A 21,815-nucleotide genomic window follows, 5' to 3' on the forward strand; every position below is an offset into this window, starting at 1 on the left:
GAAGTTCTAAATCCCAAGCCTTTATAGATTCCCAAGTTGAGAAGGAGTGCTGACAATTTAAATTTCACATTTGTTTTATTGTTGATATAAAACTAACGGACACTCAAGAATTAATTGGACCTCAAAATCCAAATCTATGTAATTTGAAATATTAACCATTACTGGTAAATATGTAGACAGCTGAATTTGATAACTGGGAGCAAATTAAAATTTTCCCTTTAACTCTCTGCTCTGCTTTGTTGAATCAACTTGGGTGAATCAACTTGGGTGAATTAACAGCGAATGAGAATAGATATGAAACGTGAATTGTATTAAGATATTTCTATTTATCCTGAAAATGTATGCAGGCTCAATTTGAGGAAATGAGAATAGATCTTACAGAATTTTTAATAGCGAATCATTATTTTTAGAAGTATTAATAGGAGAAACAGGGAAGGAAATAATTTGCCCAGGGCTTTCACAAGGGGTAGTATCAGAACTCTGGTCAAAATCACAGCTATTAAGATCTGGGTGTCAGAAGCCAGCAGGGCTGAGAAGCACAAAGCCAATGCAGGTAATTATAGATGCGTCAATGACCCAGTCTCTTTTCAAACCCTTGCTATAGCTTACTCTGTCATAAGGAACTAGGGTTCTTCCTGAGAGAGCTCTGGGCTGTTCATGGATAACAGGGCATACATAAATAAATAAGACTCACCCTGACAAACTATTATAATCTATAACTGAGAACAGATTTTTCCTTCCCTGTTCAAAGGAGGAAGAAGAAAGGAGAAATCACTGATGAGGGAAGACCTAACTTTTCCTAGTTAAAAGACCACAATGTAATACACATGCCTATCTGCACAATGGGATGTAGGAAAAACAAGTACAATGAAATAGAAGTCAGGATTTAGTTCAGGTTTTTTACAATCTGTGAGACCATAGGCAAGTCACTTGTTCTCTTTGGACCTTAATGTCTCTAAAATAGAGGATTTCCCCTAGATCCAGGGGACCCAAGTTCAAATGCCTAAAAGGGGCAGGCAGACAATGTAAATCAGATCACATAAATGTGTCTTCTGTGAGAAAAGTAAGTCTGAGCAAGAGGGAGGACTACAGCAATTGATGCCCTGCATTAGACTCAGATGAACAATAGAGAGTGGTGGGAGGTGAGGTAAACTGGAGAGCTCTAGTTTCTTTTAAAGAGAACATGAAAACGAATATATGTATGTATATGCATGACATTACACGTACATGCATGGGACATTATGCTGTACACCAGAAACTGACACGGTGTAACTGACTATACTTCAATAAAAAAATTAATTAATTAAAATAAAAAAGAAAGAGAACAGCCACCACTGAGATCACCTCTCTAACAGACTGTTGCTTTGAGAGAACACAAGTCCCATTCTGCCAAACCTTCTGATTCTTCAAAAACACTGGATTATCCAGATTTGTATGCAAACCCTCCCACTTTGTATTTAATGGTAGCAACTGATTTATAACACTGTGTAGGCCAGACAAAACATACCTTGAATTGGATCTGTCCTACAGACAGCCAGTTTGCAAACTTTGGCTGAGATAACCTGTAAAACGCTACTGTGACATTAAGATCCACTTAAGAGTTATTTTAAAATTCAAGCCTTGGTTTCTACCAATGCCATTTCTCCATCTAATCTCTGCTCCTTAGCTATACCCCAGCCTTTCCCACTCGCTGTTCTTCTGGTGATCACTGTCCTTAGTACCACCATAGTCTCTGCTTTTCCAGCCCGCCCTCATCCACTAACACTTGAAAAGACCCAACCCTGCCTTCCAGTCATGGCCCTCGCACTCCTGTAACATAACCATACTGCTCCATCAAACCCTACCCATTATGGCCAGGTTTTTAAAAACCTTGAATTAGTCAATTTGTGCCCTGACTATGTGACATATTCACCTATGTGAGTATGTGTGTGACCAGACCAGTGAAATTTCAATGGTAGTTATCTTAGTCAATTTAGGCTGCTATAACGAAAATGCCACAAACTGGGTGGCTTTATAAACAACAAAATTTTACTTTTCACAGTTGTAGAGTCTGGAAGTCCAAGATCAGGGTGCCAGCTTCCTCTGGTGAGGGCCCTCTTCTGTATGCAGATTTCTCATTATATCCTCATTACAGTGAAAGGGGGAACCAGCTCTCAGGGGCCTGTTTTATAAGGGCATACATTGCATTCATAAGGGCTCTGCGCTGATGATCTAAGCATCACCAAAAGGCCCCATCTCCTAATAGCATCATATTGGGCATTAGCATTTCAACATATAAATTTTAGAGGGACACAAACACCCAGAACACAGCAGTAGGCTCACATCACCAGTATCTTCACATAACAGCTTTAATTTATGTTTCAGCTGAATATGTACTCTTCTAATGAATGAGTTAGCAAACAAACTTAATCTGGTTGCAGAAAGTGTTCTTCAGGGTTTTGCACGATACTAAAGCATAATTCTTTAGGGATAATTAACATTTTAAATGAGGTCTTGTCACATCTTCACTGACAATTTCATAGAATTATAAATCTGCCAGGTCAGCATTTTGTTTGTTTTTTCATTTTTTTTTTAGCTTTTAATTGAAGTTATATTAAGTGAAGTAAGTCAGAAAAAGAAAGATAAATACCATATGATATCACTTATACGTGGAATCTAAAGAAATGAAATGAATGAACTTATTTACAAAGTAGAAAGAGATTCACAGCATTCTCTTAATACACATTAGTTCAGTCATTGCTTCACCAATAAAATATTAACCACTGAAAGACTAAGACTACTCTTTTAAGTTCTATGAACTGAAAGAGCATTCTTATTTATTGTTACATAGAGGCCTAACTGGATTAAATTTGGCTTCGAAATTAAATTCCAATTCAGAGCAGACATTATTGCAGAGAGGTGGAAAAAACAACCTTGGTGCTAAACAAGAATTCCTTTTAACTTGGGCAAGTCATTTAATTTCTGAACCTTGGTTTCCTCTTCTGTAAGATGAGTGGGGTCGTTATAGTATCTGACATTGGACTGATTGAGGATCAAAGGTTGTCATATTTTTCACAGTGTTTTCATATAGGAAGCATTGTAAAAAGGCCTTCATGTACAATCTGATATCAACCAGGCCTAACTGAAATAATAGACTATATTCAGAAAAATATAATCCTAATAGACTATATTGGGGGAAAATGTATATAGGGAGATGAGACTCATATATCATAGGGGAGAATAAGAAGCCAAAGACAAGATTCCAACTTCAGTGTTATTCAAGAGCCTCCTGTTCCTTAAAAGTAAAGCCTTCCAGGCTCACTAGCTTTCTCTCTGTTCAGTGAAAGTTCTAAGCCCCTTCCCACCACAGGTCCTTTGCACCTGCTAATCCTGCCTGCAACACTCAGCCTTGACTCCATCCCCTAGCACCTTAGCCTGATTCCCTACTTTCCTTCACATCTCAGCTTACATGAGCTTGTCCATGGGTATTTCCCCAGACCTCCCAGTCTTAGGCCCTTCTATTAAATTTTCTCAGAGCACCCTGCATTTTTGTCTTCACTGAATTTATCAAAGTATGTAACTATATATATATATTTTTTGAGGTTAAAAAGTGTCTGTCTCCCCCTTGAAACTGTAACCTCCATGATGCCAGGGACTGTGTCTCTATTCTAGCACCTAGCAGAGTGCCTGATATAATTCTCTTATGCAATACTTACTGAATGTCAATGTAAGAACTAATTTTAAAATAGCCCTAGAAGAGGTAATCAACTTGATTTAAGTTCACACTAAGATCTAAATAACTGCAGTCTTTCTTTCCTGAAAGCACATTTGGATGGCTGGGGAGAGAGCAAAGGAAAGTGGGTGACCGAGTGGAGGAGGAGAAGATAAAGACTGAACACAATGTAAGTTTGCTCTCTGTCCCAACAGGCTAGGGCCACCAGCCTGCCCTGATTGATTGAGCTGCTAAGAGGGGCCACCATTTCCAAGGTGTCATCCTTTCATTTGTAAATCTATTTCAGGTGAGCACACAAAGCTGCCACTAAAGCCTGAGAATTCAAGATTTGAAGATTTGTTTTCCTGAAACTGTCAGCTAAATGGCTCCACGTTTCTCTTCCAAAGCTTATAAACTGACAAGACTGACAAGCTTGCTGTCTTCCATCTTTGAAATGGACATATCTCACTGGGAAAAGTGTACTGAGTATGTTTACATGGGTGACATTTTCTTTTTTTTAAAACTGAAATAAGTAGACATCAACGAGTTCATATTGACAGATTCTCTCCCTAAACTCCAAGCACACAGTGGACCTTTCCGGCACAGTGATCACCCACTCAGTCACTGAAGGATAGGGTGTGGGGGTGAGGCGTGTAGCATCCTCTTCCATGATTCGTGCTGGCAAAAAGCTGATTGCTTTCTCACAGAGGGGTTGATGTTTTCAAAGTTTTTAAGTTTTAAAGAAACATACTTGTTATAGAACCGGACTATTATTAAAAAGTGAAACTGTCACATAGAAAACAAACTTATGGGTACCAGGGGGAAGGAGGTGGGAAGGGATAAACTAGGAGTTTGGGATTTGCTGATACTAACTACTATATATAAAACAGATCAACAACAAGGTCCTATTGTATAACACAAGGAACTATATCCAATATCTTGCAGTAACTTACAATGAAAAAAATATGAAAATGAATATATGTATATATATATATATATATGCATGACTGAAACTTTATGCTGTACATCAGAAATTGGCACAACATTGTAAACTGACTATACTTCAATTAAAAAATTTTTAAAAAAGTAAAACTGTCAATTGCTGAGAGAGACTGGGAGGGAGGTGGGTGGTCTTTGGGTTTAGGGACTAACAAGTATTGAATGTTTACAATACTTCTGGCTCTTTATAGAGACCACCATCTCATTTAACTTCCAAAACTGCCCTAGAGATAGATACCATTATTTCCATTTTGTAATTTGAAAATATACAGCTCACTGAGTTTGCCTACCTGATGTCACACAGTCAATTAAGTAGCAGAGACAGCATTCAAACCCAGGTGTGCTGGCTCTAAAACTCAGATACTTTTCACCGTATCACACTACATCTTAGATGGATGTACAATGGAGCATTATACCCATAAAGACGGAGATAGTGTCAATCATGCCACCAGGCTAACTTTTTCTAAAACACTTCTGTTCTTCTCATTTCACAGCAATATTCAATTTGGAATTCTCCTACAATTTTCTTTTGATTTTAATCCCATGACAAATGTAGATGCAGAGGGAGCATCAAAGTATCAAGGAAAACAGAACTGAAAGACTGCTTGGGATGAGGACTATATGTTGTTCATCTTAGAGTTCCCAAAGCCATGCATAAGTCCTGACTCATTACAGAGGCTCAATAACATTTGAGTGAGGAAACAAAAGATCTGGCAGCTTATCAAGGACTTACCTTAGTGATGGAAACATCTGGATACTTTTTTGCTGAGAGAGATCTCATTGCACTGCTGGTTGTATAAACTCTACATCCACCCAGGAATGACTGGATCATGACTTACTCCCAACCCAAACATATAATGATAATGAAATCAATGCTCGGGCCAGAAAACTTAGGGAATGGCAAGGGTATTATGTCTCTCATTCCTAACTTCTTAGGAAGGGTACATATCATTATTTGATCACCCAGATAGGCATTTAATAAGTACCTATAAGCACCAGGCACTATGCTAGTCACTGAAAATACAAAGATGAATGAACCTTGAATGCTACTTTCAGAGAGCTCACAACCTAGCTGGGAAGACAGACACATGAGCATTATGGTTTTACAAGAAATATCGCAAAGAGTAATGGTGGATGTAACTGGTTATTTTAGAAACTCAGAGGAAGGGCACCTGACCAACTGTAGTATAAAGGGAAACATCCTGGAGGGGCTGACACTAGAACTGAATTTAGATGGATGTCTAGCATTTAGCCACACAAGGCATAGATTTGGAAGTAATCACCATACAGGTGGGAATTTAAATGGTGAAAATAGATGAGAATGCCAATGTAAAACTTACAGAGTAAGAATAACTCTGGGGCTAAAATATGTCTAGACAATATCGACATTCAGGGGCTCAAAAAGAGAGATCAAAAGGAAACAGAGCAGAAGCAGTCAGAGGCAGGAGAACTAGTAAGAGTATATGGCCACTTGAATGTTCACAGTACCTTTACTTGTGATAGCCCAAAACTGGAAACAACTTGAATGCTCCACAGCTACTGAGTGGGTAGACAAACTAAGGTACATCCATACTATGGAATACTACACAGCTATAAAAAGGGATGAACTATTGATACACCAAACGACATCAAGGAATCTCAAAAACGTCATGCTAGGTGAAAGACACCACACATAAAAGAGTAAATACTCTACAATTTATTTTATATGAAATATTTTAAAGGAAAATCTGATCTATAGTGATCTATAAAAGCAGATCAGCAGCTGGCTGGGGAGGGAGAGAGGACTGACTGAAAAGGGGCAAGAGGGAACTTTGGGGAATGAAAGAAATATTCTATATCTTGATTATGGTGGTAATACAGGAGGGTGCATGTTTGTCATACTCAGAGAGTAGTACACTGTTCACAAATGAGGGCATTTTACTCTAAGACAACTATATCCCAATAAAGTTTATTTTTAAAACTCTGTACTGTCACAGAAACCAAGGAAGTATATCACAATAAAGGTGTTAAATGTGTAACTTCTCAGAAACCAAGAGTTTTGATATTTCAGGATGGGGAGCTTGATTGACAATATTAAATGCAGGATTGGTATCTAGTAAGACACAAACTAGGGGTGGGAGGCAGTACCCACTGGTATTTAGCAGATAACTGGTAATATGTATAAGAGCTATTTGATGGAACATGGAGATAAAAGCTAGATTGCTGTCAGTTACAGAGTGAATGTGAAGTCAGAAAACAGAGATACTGAATGTATATTACCCATCTGAAAAATTCAGATAGAAAACTGAATAGTAGCAACAGAGATCAAGAAAGGGTTGACTAATAGTTGTTTTGGAAGAAACTTTATTATGTTTATAGACTGAGAGGAAGATGTAAAGGGCAACACTGAAGGTCTGACTGGAGCTGAGTATTACACCAGCCATAATGATTATCACTTGTACTGCAACATGCACTCATAAAATGAGTTTTTGGTTTATTTCAGCAGTGCTCCATGCCCCCACATATAAGTATGGATGAGAAGTATTTTAAAATAAATTCATCATTGTCATTTTACTGAATAGGTCCTACAGAAGCATAAGAGAAAGAATTTGAGAGTGTTGTTAAAAGGATAATTTCAGCACTAGGTCCAGGTTGAATATAGAAGAAAAAACCAAAGGAAATTGATAAACTAAGACAAAGTGGGAAAGTCAAAGGAGCCAGAAGGCCTAATTAGGTTATAAAAAGGAAGGGGAGTCTTGGTAGGTAATTTTCAAGAGAATTGGAAGTTACAGAAAATTGTGGTTAGAGAAAAGAACATTGAAATTTAAAGATTTCACAGGTAGTGAAGATCTGATTGATGGTGAGTAGCTGAAGTAGAATAGAGGTGAAGGTCATTGAATTTGAGGAAGCAAAAATCTTAGAGGGAAAATGTTCCTCATATATAACACATGCTCAATAAATGATTGTCAAATACATGAATGGAGGGATGGTATAATGACGGATTCTGCACAAGAATGATGGGTATTCACTGGGGAAAGATTTCTGGAAGAGGCAGACCCTGAAATAAGAATTAAGAAAGTGGAGTTATTATGACTAAAATAATATGATTAGCTGGTTTTGTCATTCACAAGATATTGATGGTGGTGAGTCATGTGCCATAGCCTTCCTGTTTTCAGTTAAAGTTCCCAGAAAAGCTTGTGATTGAGCAAGGTAAAAAAAGGCAGTGGGGAAAATTTGGAGTGAGAACAAAGAGAAGCAATTTTAGTGGCATTACTCAGGCACACCCAATTTAAAGAGTTACACTAATTATAAATATATGTGCATATTATATATTGAGAGATTTTATGTATCTGATTCATTTAATCTTTACAACCTTGTAAGATGGGCACTATTATTATTTCCATTTTACAGACAAAGAAAAAAGCTTAGAGATATTAACTACCCCACTATTGCATAGTTTATAAGTGGCAGAATTGGGATTGCAAACTAGGATGGTTCAAATTCTTTAGTGCTTCTCATGTGAACATTTCCCTGTCTCTCCTGGGTTTTGTGAGCAATATACCCTTGCTGCTTCCCATATCCAATGGAGTATAGTTATTTACTTGAAATTCAGTTGAAGCAAAAGGTTTAGCTTTGTTCTGTAGTCCAACAGCTGGATTATCTTAACTGTACCAAGTCCATAACTAAAAACTCAGAGCTAGCAAGTGAGGAGCTGCATGGTTCTGTTAAATACTGACATTATGATTCTTAACTCACCAAAATCACATCTGTGAATATTATATGAGAAAATACAAATACAAATATATATATTTCTCAATAAAATTTTATAACTGAAAAACAAAAGAATTCATAAATGAACAACTAAATTGGAAGGACCAATTCTTTGAAAACCACAAACTACCAAAAGTCAACTAAGGTAAAATAGACTACCTAAATGTCCTATAACCACTAAAAAAATTGAACTTGGAATTTAGAAGCTCCCAAAATAGGAAATCTCCAGGCCCAAATAGTTTCACAGGAGAATTCCAACATATATTTAAAGAAACACTGACACCACTGTACACAATCTCTTCAAGAAAACAGATGAGGCAGGAACACTTCCCAACGCATCCTTTAAGACCAAAGCCAGACAAAATGGTACAAGAAAACTATAGACTGATATTTCTCGTTTAGATGCAAGGATCCTCAACAAATACTAGCACACTGAATCCTGCACCATATGAAAAGGATTATACACCGTGACCAAGTGGGATTCATCCCAGGTTTGCAAGAATGGTTCAACAAAAGAAAGTCTATTAATGTAATATACCATATCAAAAGAATATATGAAATAAATCATTTCTTTCCATTACTGCCCCGACCCCCTGCTGTAACATTTAGAAATTGGTTTTGGGAACCAGATTTTGGAAAACCAAATTCATAGTTGTGAAAGTGAAAACTTCCATATTCTGTTTTTGAAAAGATGCGGCCATTATTACATTCATCTTATTATACTGCATTGCCTCATCCAATCACAGTGGGGCTGCGTTTTTTCAGGTGGCGCGGAGGGCAGCCTGACCCGGGGTCCTTGGAGCGGGCGCCGTGGCCACGCCCCCTTCCTGGGGGCGGGCCCCGCCTTGTTCCAGTGGCTTCCAGAGAGGACCTACGCCGATGAGGAGCGGAGCGGTGAGCGCTGTGTGTCCTCCAGGCCTTTCCGCGAACGTGGAGTGGCTCCTGGGGCCCCATGGACGCGGAGTCAAGAGAAAAGGGGTGTTGGAGCCATGGAGGGCATGGGTACTGTTCGAAAAGGTAGGCCCCGCGAACGGCTCCACGAAGCGGCGGCGGCGGCGGCGGCGGCGGGAGGTGGGCGGGAGGCGGCGGGCGGCGGCGGCGGCACCCAGCGCGCTGCTGGCATCGCTGTGTACGAACAAGGGCCCTGTTCCCGCCGCGCGGAGCGGGAGCGCGGCGGCGGGAGGCGGGAGACGGCGGCGGGAGGCGGGCGGTGGCGGGAGGCAGCGGCGGCGGGCGGCGGCGGCGGGCGGCGGCGGCGGCACCCAGCGCACTGCTGGCATCGCTGTGAACGAACAAGGGCCCGGTTCCCGCCGCGCGGAGCGGGAGCGCGGCGGGCTGCGGGCGGCGGCAGGCAAGCTTACTTCTGAAACTTGTAGTTTGCTTCCAGTTCACAGCACAGCAGCTGGTGTGCGTTTCTCATTCGTTTGGCTATATGAGAAAGAGATCTAGCCAAACTTCTTAGTTGTTTAAAACGCCTAGTATTCAGTTCCGTTTCCTTGACCTTCCTGCCCTTTTGGTATAGATCAGATAGAACCTTTTGTTGCTCTGAAGCCCACAATTAAAGAAACATTAGTTTTCCTCCATCAAGACATGGTCCAGTTTCAGACACTCAGAAATCCGCAGCATGCCATCAGCTGCTGTCGTCATGAGAAACAGCAGGCCTCTAGATCCTGACTAATGCAGCACCCATCATTCCAAAGAAACCTAATTATCTGTTTGGAGTAAGAAGTAAGTGCCACCTCTCTCCAATGCCTGTTAGTAAATTATAGGTCTGCATCATGTTGGAACAAGAACACATAAAGGCTTTTGTGAAGTATACCACAATTTAAAATAAGTAAATAAAGATTTAAAATGTAAGCTGAAGAATCAAATATTGCAGTAGGCAAGTTGCTCACATGTAGTCGTCCATATGCACATAGTACATTTTCCATTTGGAAATATTAATTTTGTAGTAATAGCCAATCAGAACTTTTTTTTTCATGTCTGTCCTTAATCTGAATTTACCATAAATGAATTTGCAGAATTTTAAAATCCGGCTTCACAGGAGTCCACGGTTAAAGTCTAACAGAACATCTTTCGTAACGCGTTGGGCTAATTCTTCTCAGGTTCTGTCTTGGCGGAGAAATTGATGAGGGAGGCACTGGGTCTGTGTGCTAGGTACCCGCTGTGTGTGTGATCCGGTTCAAGATTTTGTTGAGTTCTCAGGGAGCTTTGTAAACAGCCTGCTCCCAGATACGATGTCAGAAGTAAGAAGGCGAGTAGCCTTTCCAGCCGTCTGCCTAATAAAGTCAGGCACCACGGGTAAGCCGGGACTCACTTCTGCGTGTCTCCTTTTAGCTGGTTCTATTTTTAAACCACATTGGAACTAATTCTGAGTCTTAGAGGTTGAACGACAATTTTATCTTCGAGTTATTAATTTTACCCTGGTTGCCCAGATACCTCCATGCCATGCTGAATGCTTTTTCTTTCTGGCCTTATCCTTGGACCTTCTCTCCCAGTTTTCAGAATTAGAGGAAAACACAGGTTGTATGAATTCCCTTCATTGGTCACTTATCACTTCTGTTCTTTGTTGTCATGTTTACATTTTTAGGTTAAATCTCCGTGAACTTGGACCCCTGGCATCTCATATGCGTTGGTTTATCTGGCTCATGGCAGCTGGAGGAACCATTTATGTATTTCTCTACCATGAAAAGTAAGAGAAAATAATTTTACATTTGATAGGTTTAAAATTCCTAAATTTCATCTGCAACACAATTTGTATTTGCATTTCAAAATAGTAGAAATACATAAACACAAGATATATCGTTTTAACAATTCTTCAGAACCATTCGGTATTCATTATTGGTGGACAGATTGCTGCAGAAAGAAATGAGTGCCACCTCTGTGGCGTGATGACAAGGTGGACTTGTCCCTCATCTGAAATGACAATTTTAGAGTCTCTCAGACCTCATTTCACATCCTCAGCCAGACTAGCTTTGTCAGCAAACTAGCCTTCTCCTGTATGACTTTACAGTTACGACATGAGAAAAAGAACTGCTTTCCAATGTTTCTATGAAGGATAAAGATAATAGATATTAAGCACCCAACACAACACTTACTCAGTTGTGTTGCACCTACTTAGGGACCCAGAAGATGTTCAACATTAGGGTTCCCTGAGAAAGGGGACGTTTGGGTGGGCATCTAAACTCTTAGTCTCCTAGCCATGGGACACACTTTTTTTAACCCATTTTTCGTAGCTCATAGTCATAAGTGTTAAGCAATCGAAAAAGGAAGCTTACTGAAATTTAGCATCTTAGTTCTAGAGGAGCCCTTCAAGGTTATCTATTTCCGCTTCATGTTTTAAAAAATGAGAGCATTTAGGACGTGCATCCAATTAGTGACTCATCTGGAATGAGGACCCACGTGTCCCAGTTCCTACTCCGTGGCTCTGTTCATTATCTCACGTGCCTGCACTTGAGCAGCCGAAAGCCATGAAATCATTGTCATTGGATTCAGTTTATTAAATTCTTGATCTATTGTTTTTGGCAGAATGGCCATCAGAATTGAACATAATTTGTGTTTTATCACAAAGCATTAAATTGTTTTCTCTTTTCTGAGGAAAATGATCGTTTTAGCCAACTTCTCTCCAACTTTGAAATTCACTTTAAATGCATTTTGACCATAATTAGCAATTCTGAGTGGTGTTATGTGTTGTGTATGTGTGTATATATATATATCTCCAAGAGAACAGTTTGCTTCTCAGGCTCAAACCCCTAATTTATACCCTTGGATAAAATAGGAAATAAAATAAGACAACTGTCTTTTCTCCTATTCCGGGCCTTCGGATGTAAACGAAACCCACGTTCTTCCCCAGTTCCCTGACATAGTTAACTTCATGGTGGACTTAGTATAAAATGCTACGAACGAGATGCGAGGCGCCCTTGGCACCCGCTTTGGCAGGTGTTAGGGAGGACCTAAATGGTGCCATGTACTGTCCTAGGCCCTGCGGACCCAAACACAAATAGCACGTGGTCCCCGCCTTTGGGCTGTTTCCAGTTTGATTAGGCAGAGATATAAGTTGAATTTCAGGATGGTGCATTTCTTAGCATGTACACATTCTGCAGCCTAATGTGACGAACCTTAGAAATTGAATTTTATGCAGACGCAGAATAAAGAGACAGTCCAAAACACATGTCCTTCGTTCCTTAGGGCTCCCACCCCTTTGCCACTAAGAATGTAGGCTGCACGCCACTTCCCTGTGCAGCTTCATAGTCTCAGTGTCGCAGAGCGAGGACTGGGGTGGGGTGAGGGCAGACACCCTGGGGTTGGAAACGGTGAAGTGCATAGGGGACTGGGTTCAGTGATAACTGTTTTTGGCAGAAAACATTTTCCAGGTAGCACATGGAATTTGATGCCTTAATCCCGAAAGAAATGCTAGTTCATTGTTACTCAGTGACAGTATTTCAGTTAGGAAGCCTAATGGTCTCCTACTGGAAAAATACATTTTCTTTGAATAGTTAAGAGTTTACATTTGTCTTTCCAAAAGAAAAAAGGGAACAACTGGTAAGGAAATGGTCTGTAGGGAATAGAGAAGTTAAATTAATGGTATTTCTGTCCTGCAGGTACAAGGTGGTTGAGCTCTTTTTCTATCTTACGATGGGGTTTTCTCCAGCCTTGGTGGTGACATCAATGGTAAGAAATGGCTTCATAATTTTAGTTACTTCACCTTATTTCCTTTTAAATCTCTGTGACTGTTAATATTTTGTCTGCAGAGACGAGATGTAGCTTTTCTTTCTGAAGTTATGACATGTCCATTAAAGAGAGACTCAAAAGAAAAAAAATATGAATTACAACATGCCACAACTTGTACTGGCTACTCTCTCCATTGTGGAAAAGCTGCACATTTAACTGTGTCCTTCCATGTGGCTTCTGCTGTATTTCTTCTTCTGGATAATCTTTCTGTTCACCCACCCCCACCCTTTTCCCAAAGAGGTGTGAAATGATGTGAAGATGGGCATTTCTACTTGAATTACTTATATCTTAACCCTAAATCCCTGGACAAGGGTGAATTTGAGGTTTCTTAAAAAGAAAATATAAATTAGTGACTTCTAGAACTTAAGAATTAAAAGGACCTCCTAAGTTCATTTGGTTCAGTGCTTTATTGGATATTTCTCAGATCCCTTCACTCTTACTTTCCCTTTAACTTGTGTTTTTTTGGGGGGGGTAGTTAGGTTTATTTATGTATTTATTATTTAATGGAAGTACTGGGCATTAAGCCCAGGACCTCGTGCATGCTAAGCACACGTTCTACCACTGAGCTATACCCTCCCCCTTCCCTTGCTTTTAAGTCATCTTATTTCTCTTTCTCAGGACAGTGCCTTTTTTTTTTTTTTTAACTTTGCTTGAAAATTTCTTTTGTGGACTTCGGGTGAAAGCATGGCATTTCCTGTAGTAGCAGTTGGATGTATGTGTTTTGTTCTCCCATTCAGACGGACTACTGTTGAGAAATCAGCGCTGTCAATTTGAAACAGTAACATAACATAACAGCTTCACGAGCCCGTCCACTGGTCACTTGTGCCTTTAGTTTATGTGTTCCCATGTCCTAGGCTGCATTCTTGGGCAATAGCCAGTATGTTCATTAAGGGACTCACAGTGTATTCAGTTTGAACTCTCTTCTCAGCCTACAACAGTCTAAATTGTTCCTGTAATTCAATCCTGTGCCCACAGGCCTGTTATGAGGATGTGATTTTGCTGTGCGTAGTTCTTGCCCTGGTCACAGAAAACACCTGTGCCAGGTTTAGGATTTATAGGTTTGCTTATGTTTTTTTCAGAGGGTATTGTCGTATGAGAATGTAACAAGGTATGTTCATTGAGGTTTATGATGGCTTAAATAATTACCTATCACCCAAAATACATTTATACGTATATAGTGTAGTTGGTAAAGGCAACAAGGGATGGTGAGGGCAGGGAGGTGAGTGACGGAATGAAAAAGTCTGCCTTGAAGGCCATATCGTTAGAGGGTAACAGAGGACACCCAAAGCTATGTCAGCAAGGTCTTTGTGGCCAGGTTACTAATTGTTAGAGTGGAACTTCAAGTACATTCCCTCTGGGTATCATAAAAGCAAGTTTATCCAGTATTTGTACCAGCCTAAATCTTTCATTGACGTTTTCACAAGCGGTACAATAGCAGGTGACTAATGTCAGTGATCCTCAAACAGGAGAAGCCCCACACTTGCCTGGATAGAACTTAGACTCAAGCAGGAAAATACGGTTCATGTAAAATAAGAAACTACTGCGAAATTTTATAATGCCTTTGATTGGGGAAAGTGCAGCCCGCTGTGGGAGCTCATGACACAAGAACCAGAGGAAACACTATTTAAGCTGCTTCGGAAAGGCAGGTAGGAGCCAAGAGATGGAAAGGGTGATGCACGTGGTACAGGTAGAGAATCCAGCACGAATGAAGCCCCAGCGACGGGGAACGCACGAGCGTCTCTGAAGCACTGATAACAGTACCTGTGTGAATCTGCACGTGTGCGTGAGGCGGTGTAATGTTGCAGGTAGAGCAAGTCTTGTGATAAAGCCAGTGAGCTAGGCAGAGAGAGATCAGAAACAACCTCATAAGCATCTGGAGGAGGTGGAGGAGGAGGTGGAGGAGGAGGCGGAGGTGGCAAGGGAGGAGGAAATGTAGAGGAGGAGGTGGAGGAGGTGGAGGAGGAGGAAGTGGAGGAGGAGGCGGAGGTGGCAAGGGAGGAGGACATGTAGAGGAGGAGGTGGAGGAGGAGGAGGAGGTGGAGGAGGAGGAGGAGTTGGAGGACGAGGAGTTGGAGGACGAGGAGTTGGAGGTGGAGGAGGTGGAGGAGGAGGAGGCGGAGGAGGAGGAGGCGGAGGTGGAGGTGGAGGAAGAGGAGGTGGAGGAGGAGGAAGAGGAGGTGGAGTTGGAGGATGAGGAGTTGGAGGACGAGGAGGAGGAGAAGGAGGTGGAGGAGGTGGAGGAGGAGGTGGAAGAAGTGGAGGTGGAGGAGAAGGAGGAGGTGGAGGTGGATGAGGAGGAGGAGGAGTTGGAAGAGGACTTGAAGGAGGTGGAGGAGGTTGAGGAGGAGGAGGAGGTGGAGGAGGTGGAGGAGGAGGAGGAGGTGGAGGAGGTGGAGGTGGAGGAGGAGTTGGAAGAGGACTTGGAGGAGGAGGAGTTGGTGGAGGTTGAGGAGGAGGAGGAGGAGGAGGTGGAGGAGGTGGAGGAGGAGGAGGTGGAGGAGGAGAAGGTGGAGGAGGAGGTGGAGGAGGTTGAGGAGGAGGAAGAGGAGGAGGTGGAGGAGGTGGAGGTGGAGGAGGAGTTGGAAGAGGACTTGGAGAAGGAGGAGTTGGTGGAGGTTGAGGAGGAGGAAGAGGAGGAGGTGGAGGAGGAGGTGGAGGAGGAGGAGGAGAAGGTGGAGGAGGAGGCGGTGGAGGTGGAGGAGGAGGTGGAGCAGGAGTTGGAAGAGGACTTGGAGGAGGAGGAGGAGGAGGATGTGGAGGAGGTGAAGGAGGAGGATATGGAGGAGGAGTTGGAAGAGGACTTGGAGGTGAAGGAGTTGGAGGAGGAGGAGTTGGAGGAGGAGGAGGTGGAGGAGGAGTAGGTGGAGATGGAGGAGGAGGAGGTGGAGGAGAAGGAGGAGGAGGAGGAGGAGGTGGAGGAGGAGGAGGTGGAGGAGGAGGTGCAACAATTTGTTGCCCTGTATGTGATCTCTATGGAAACTAGGCCTGTTCCTTGAACTTTTGCTATAAACCACCCCCTGCCCACACCTCCCCTCCTCAGCAGGCTCCTAGTCTTGGAAGTATTAGCCCACTTGACCTCCTTTGTCCAGCAAAGAAATAAAGCTGCCTCTTCTACTTCATCCAAAACTCTGTCCTCCAGTCTCAATTCAGTAAGCTTAATAAGGAGGCTGTGTTTTGGCAACTGGTTCATGTATCAGTTTTACGACTTTCCAGGTCATTACCTTATCTAGGTTTTGTGCCAGTACCACACTCTTTTGACTACTGCAGCTTTGTCATATAGTCTGATGTCATAGAGTGTGATTCCTCCAGCTTCATTCTTTCTCAAGACTGCTGTGGCTATTTGGGGTTCTCTGTGTTTACATACAAATTTAAAAAATTTTGTTCCAGTTCTGTGAAAAATGCCATCAGTAATTTGATAGGGATTGCATTGAATTTGTACATTCCCTTGAGTAATATGGCCATTTTAACAATATTGAGTTTTCCTACCCAACTACATAGTACATCTCTCCATCTGTTTGAATCATATTCAACCCCCCTCATCAGTGTCCTATAAACTTCAGAGTATAGGTCCTTTGCCTCCTTAGGTAGGTTCATTCCTAGACATTCTATTCTCTTCAATGTGATGGTCAGTGAGGTTGCTTCCCTAATCCTCTCTTATGCTCTTTTGTTGTTAGTTTATAGAAATGCAACTTGGCATATTAATCCTACATCCACTTTTTGTTTGTTTGTTTTTTTGGTTGCAATTCCACCATCCTTTTCAAGCCACTACCATCTCTTACTTGGTCATAGTGACAGCCTCCATCCCGGGCTTCCAACATCCTCTCTTGATCTCCAATCTGTGTTCCACAGTTAAGCCAGAGTAAATCTTTCTAAAATAAAAATCAGTTTGTTTCATGTCTTTTCACAAACCATCCCAATGTCTTCCCATCACACTCAAAATAGAACTCACACTTCTTACCCAAAGCCCTCAGATCCAGTCCTGATTCTTATTACTTTGCCACATCATCTGGGACCAGTCTTTCCTCTGATGCTTGATGCCAAGCACATTGATCTCCTTTCAACTCCTGACACACACAAAAATGCTCTCGTCTCAGGACCTTCCCTCATGCTGTTCCATCTGTCCTGATTGCATGGCCCTTTGCTCTTTGCATGGCCAACCTGTCTTCACCTGCAAACTCGTATCTTCAGAGATGCTTCGAGGCTCATGCTAAATAAGCTTCTTCCTTTTATGAAGGAAGTTACTCTCTATGAATGTGTCCTGTTTATTTCCTTTATAGAACTTATCACTATTTATTATTATACACACACTTGCGTGTGTGTGTTTATCTCCCCCATGACTGCAGGGATTCTGGTTGTTTTATTCACTGATGTGTGCTCACTATCAGTATTGCCAGGCACATAGTAGGCGCTCAAGATTGTGTGAGTGTGAATGCATGTGTGTATGTGCTCTGTTTATTTCCATTTAATAGGATGAAAGAATGTCTCAGCAAATGAAGGTTTACCCTGTGTGTCTTCCCAGTGATTCTAACCAGCTGAACGTAGGTTGCTATGAACATTAAGGACAGCTTCCAAAGGGAAAGGGGTTACACTCAGGCAATGTGAAACTTAATGAGACACTTAATGAGAGATGATTGGACGCAGAGAAGGGTGTGTGTGGGAGGGAGGAACACGATGCTGGCTGGCTTGGGAACACAGATTCTGCTCAAACCGTCACTCAGTTCAAATAATAGGAAAATGTAAAACACGTCCAACCCTTATTAGAGGCTAATTGTTTAAGATGTAAGTTAGGAAGAAAGGAAAAAAAAGAAGAAAGGAAGGAAGGGAGGGAGGAAGAAAAACAAGGTACAAAATGTTCTTGACATTTTTAATCCTATGTAATCAAGAGCAAAAATCACCAGGGAAGAGAGAAGTCTAACGAAATACTTGGAAAACTTTATTACTGGAACTAAAGTGATTTGTGCTGGTCTTTGACAAAGATCTTGTTGAACAGTTGGCTTCCAGTTCCAGTCCCTGACGACAGGCTGTCTGTGCATAAATTATTCATGTCTTTTCCAGCAAGAACTGATCATACCACTTTCTTCTTTTTCCTAGTGCTGTCTCTAGGAGCTGGCGCCTACCCACAGTCTCCCTCAACATTGTGCAGAACGTCTCAAGTCTGAAGGCAATTTCACAACCCGTCAACATCAGCCCTGAGGATGCCAGCATTTGATGTCTTTCCCTGATTTTCTTTCAAAGGGCAAAACTATTTTGAGGATGAGGGTTGTAAGAAACCAGTGTTATTCCCAGGTACATTATACACCAGGTACTTTACAAGAATTCCAGTCAGTTCTTCAGAAAACTCCATGCAAAAAGTATTGTTATCCACATTTTTATATGAGGGAAGTAAGGTTAAGAGAGTTATGTACTTTTTCTCTGTCGTACAACTAATAAGGGGCTGTGTCTCGTCCATTTGATTGCAAAGCCTGTGATCTCTTCTCTATATATGGAAACTCTCAGCTATAAGGCAGAACTTTTGAAGTAAAACTACCTCACTTAGAGCCAAAGTGATCTTTTTAAAAACATAGACCTAATCATGTCACTCCCAGGCTAAAAACACTTCTTAAAATAGCTCCTTCCCACCTAGAGTTTGTACACACACACACACACACACACTTTCACACACACACCCATTATTCAGTTTCATTTACATGACTAATTCTCTTCAATCTTTACTGTACCTAAATCCAGGGTGTGTATAAATTATATGGGGAGGTTTTTAAATTTTTTAATTGCCAGACCTCACCCTCAGAAATTCAATATCAGTGGATCTGGGGAAGGGATTAAAATCAACATGTTAAAAAATCCCCTGAAATGTTTCTGATGTAGGAGGTTCCAAGGACTACATCCTGAGAGGTGGTCCAGGTTATAGAATTTCATTACACCATTGCCTTCCTCTTTTTAGCTCTTTCATTCAACACTCACTTATTTGACAAACTGTAGTAGTTACTATTTGCAAATCTCGAAATCCCAAATTTATCCCTTCCCCGCTCCATTCCCCCATAGCCATAAGATTGTTTACAATGTCTGCAAGTCTGTTTCTGTTTTGTAGATGAGTTCATTAGTGTCCTCTTTTTTTCTTTTTTTAGATTCCACATGTGAGTGACATCATATGTCATTTTTCTTTCTCTTTCTGTCTTACTTAGAGTGATGATCTCTAGGTCCACCCATGTAGCTACAAATGGCATCATTTTATTCTTTTTATGGCTGAATAGTATTCCATTGTTTAAATATACCACAGTTTCTTTATCCATTCATCTCTAGATAGTAAACTGGGACAATTTCATATATATGATGGTTTTCAGGCACTAGACATCAAGCAATACCGGACAGAGATTCCTTTAAAGACGGCAAACTATCAAGGTAAGTGCAACTGTCCTGGTTTACTATCTGGAGAGATCTTCCAGGTACCAGTGCAGGGAGATGAAACCCAAGTTGAGCTCAGGCATCTTCCTGAATTGAGGAGAAAGAGCTGTGTGTCCAAGGGCATAAAGATTCCCAGAGTTTATAAGGCAAATTCCTTGAGAGACAATATCTGCACTGGTAGATTGAATTCCAGAAATGTTCAAAAGCTCCTTTGTAAATTTCCAGCTGACTACTGACCACCACATGCATGTGAAGAAACCACATGAGGCTGTGGAAGGAACAATCCAGAGAAGCAGAGGTAACAATCACTGGATTCACATATCCAAGAGCACTTTGTGTTCTCACTAGTCAGAATGGAAAACCTCATCATTCATGGTCAATCAGGTAGAACATTCAGAAAGATAATACCTCAGTCATGGAGAAGAATTAGCCCTAGGTCACAGGCTGCTCCACTCCTACCTCCAAAAGCTTCAAAGTAAGCCTCAAAAGGATCAAATTACTTGCAAGCAATGTAACTGCTTCCCAGAGCAAAGCTAAGGAATATTTATTAGAATATAAAAACATCCAGTACCCAACAATTTTACAATGTCTGGTACCCAGTCAAAAATTACCAGGCACACAAAGAAGAAGCAGGAAAATACAACCCATACAGAGGAGAAAAATGAATCAATAGAAACAGACCCAGAAAAGACAAAGATGGTAAAAAGTAGACAATGACATTAAAAGTTATTGTTAATATATCCATATGTTCAAGATAATAGAAGTAAGATAAACCATGTGAAGAGATGGGAGATATTTCTGAAAGACATAGTTGATCTTCTATAGATAAAAACTATAATGTCTGAGATTAAAAGCATACTGCATGGGATTAATAACAGAGTGTACACTGCAAAAGAAAATAATAGTGAACTTGAAGATAAAACAATAGAAACGATTCAAAACAGAGCACAAAGAAAAAAGACAGACAAAAAAGAAAAATAAACAGGGCATTAGTGAATTGTGGACAACTTTGAGAGGCCTAACAACATGTAATTGGAGTCTCTGAAGGGAAGAGAGAGGAAGAGAAATAGAAAAAAATATTTGAAAGAAAAAATAGCCAGAAAGTTTTCCAAATGTGATGATCACTATAAACCCACAGATTCAAGGAAATTAATGAACCCAAAGCACAAGAAATATAAAGAAAAAGAGGCCAAGGTATATCATAATCAAAATGCTTAGAAACAGTGATAAGAGAAAGTCACAAAAACAGCAAGAAGGGGAAAAAGACACATTCCATAGAAAGGAATATAGATAAGAATAATAGCAGTGTAGGTTACAAAACAGGATGCCAACAAGATGCAAGCCACTCTTTCTACAGAACCCCAGATAGACTCAGAAAATTGTAACATCAGGTTTCTCAGAAAGTCAAGGCAAGTGTTAGGACTGAAGGAGGCATAATACTCCTTAAACCCCTCCACCATTCAGCAATCCAGTTAACGAGCCCTCTTTCATTCTAGTGAAAGACAGGAAGTTTATTGTCTGAAGAAATTTAACCAGAGAATTTAACCAGAAATTTTCTTATTCTCTTCTTCCACTCATCTCCTAAGACTCTGAGAGCAATTCTGATGGCAAAGGGGTTTCCCTCACCACCAAGCAATTCTGTGCCACCGGCTGGGTGTCCTACAAGTCAGCTCAATTCTGACACCATCTACTTGAAGATTGCTTAAGATCCCAAGGGTTAAGGGCTCATTCCTACTCCCCCCGCCCCTGCCACCCCCACAGCAATTTTAGATGCCAATTTCAAATCCAGGTTGTCACCGCTGCTTCTGATCAGTTGGCTATAAATTGGAGGTTCCAATGAACCCCTCCTTGGGTTTGATCAGTTTGCTAGAGTGACTCACAGAACTCAGAAACATTTTACTTTTTAGATTACTAGTTTATTATAAAATGATATACTTGGGAACAGCCAGATGGAAGAGATGCATAGGGAAGGTATGGGGAAGGGATGCAGAACTTCTATGCCCTCTGGGAGCGTGGCACTCTCCCCAAATCACACGTTCACCAACCTGGAAGCATCTGATCTTTAAGGGTTTTAATGGAGTCTTCATTACATGAGTATAGTTGATTAAATCCTTGGCCATTGGTCATAAAATTCAACCTCCAACCCCTCTTCCCTCCCTAGAGGTCGGTAGACTGAAAGTGCCAATCCTCTAACGACATTGTTGCTTCTCCTGGCATCAGCCCTCATCCTTAAGTACTTTCT

At 41.1% G+C, this 21,815-nt stretch overlaps 1 protein-coding gene across 1 annotated transcript; it reads left to right on the plus strand.

Annotated features, from left to right (window-relative positions):
- The first annotated feature begins 9,272 nt into the window (after window positions 1-9,272).
- LOC140686058 (monocyte to macrophage differentiation factor-like) lies at window positions 9,273-18,509 on the plus strand. The gene is made up of 4 exons (XM_072938598.1): window positions 9,273-9,457; window positions 11,031-11,132; window positions 13,042-13,111; window positions 18,263-18,509. The coding sequence occupies exons 1-4, from the start codon at window positions 9,393-9,395 to the stop codon at window positions 18,272-18,274; spliced, it is 249 nt and encodes an 82-aa protein (XP_072794699.1). The 5' UTR covers window positions 9,273-9,392; the 3' UTR covers window positions 18,275-18,509.
- The last annotated feature ends 3,306 nt before the right edge of the window (window positions 18,510-21,815 follow it).

Source organism: Vicugna pacos, chromosome 16 (assembly GCF_048564905.1).
Source record: "Vicugna pacos chromosome 16, VicPac4, whole genome shotgun sequence".
Classification (NCBI taxonomy): Eukaryota; Metazoa; Chordata; class Mammalia; order Artiodactyla; family Camelidae; genus Vicugna; species Vicugna pacos.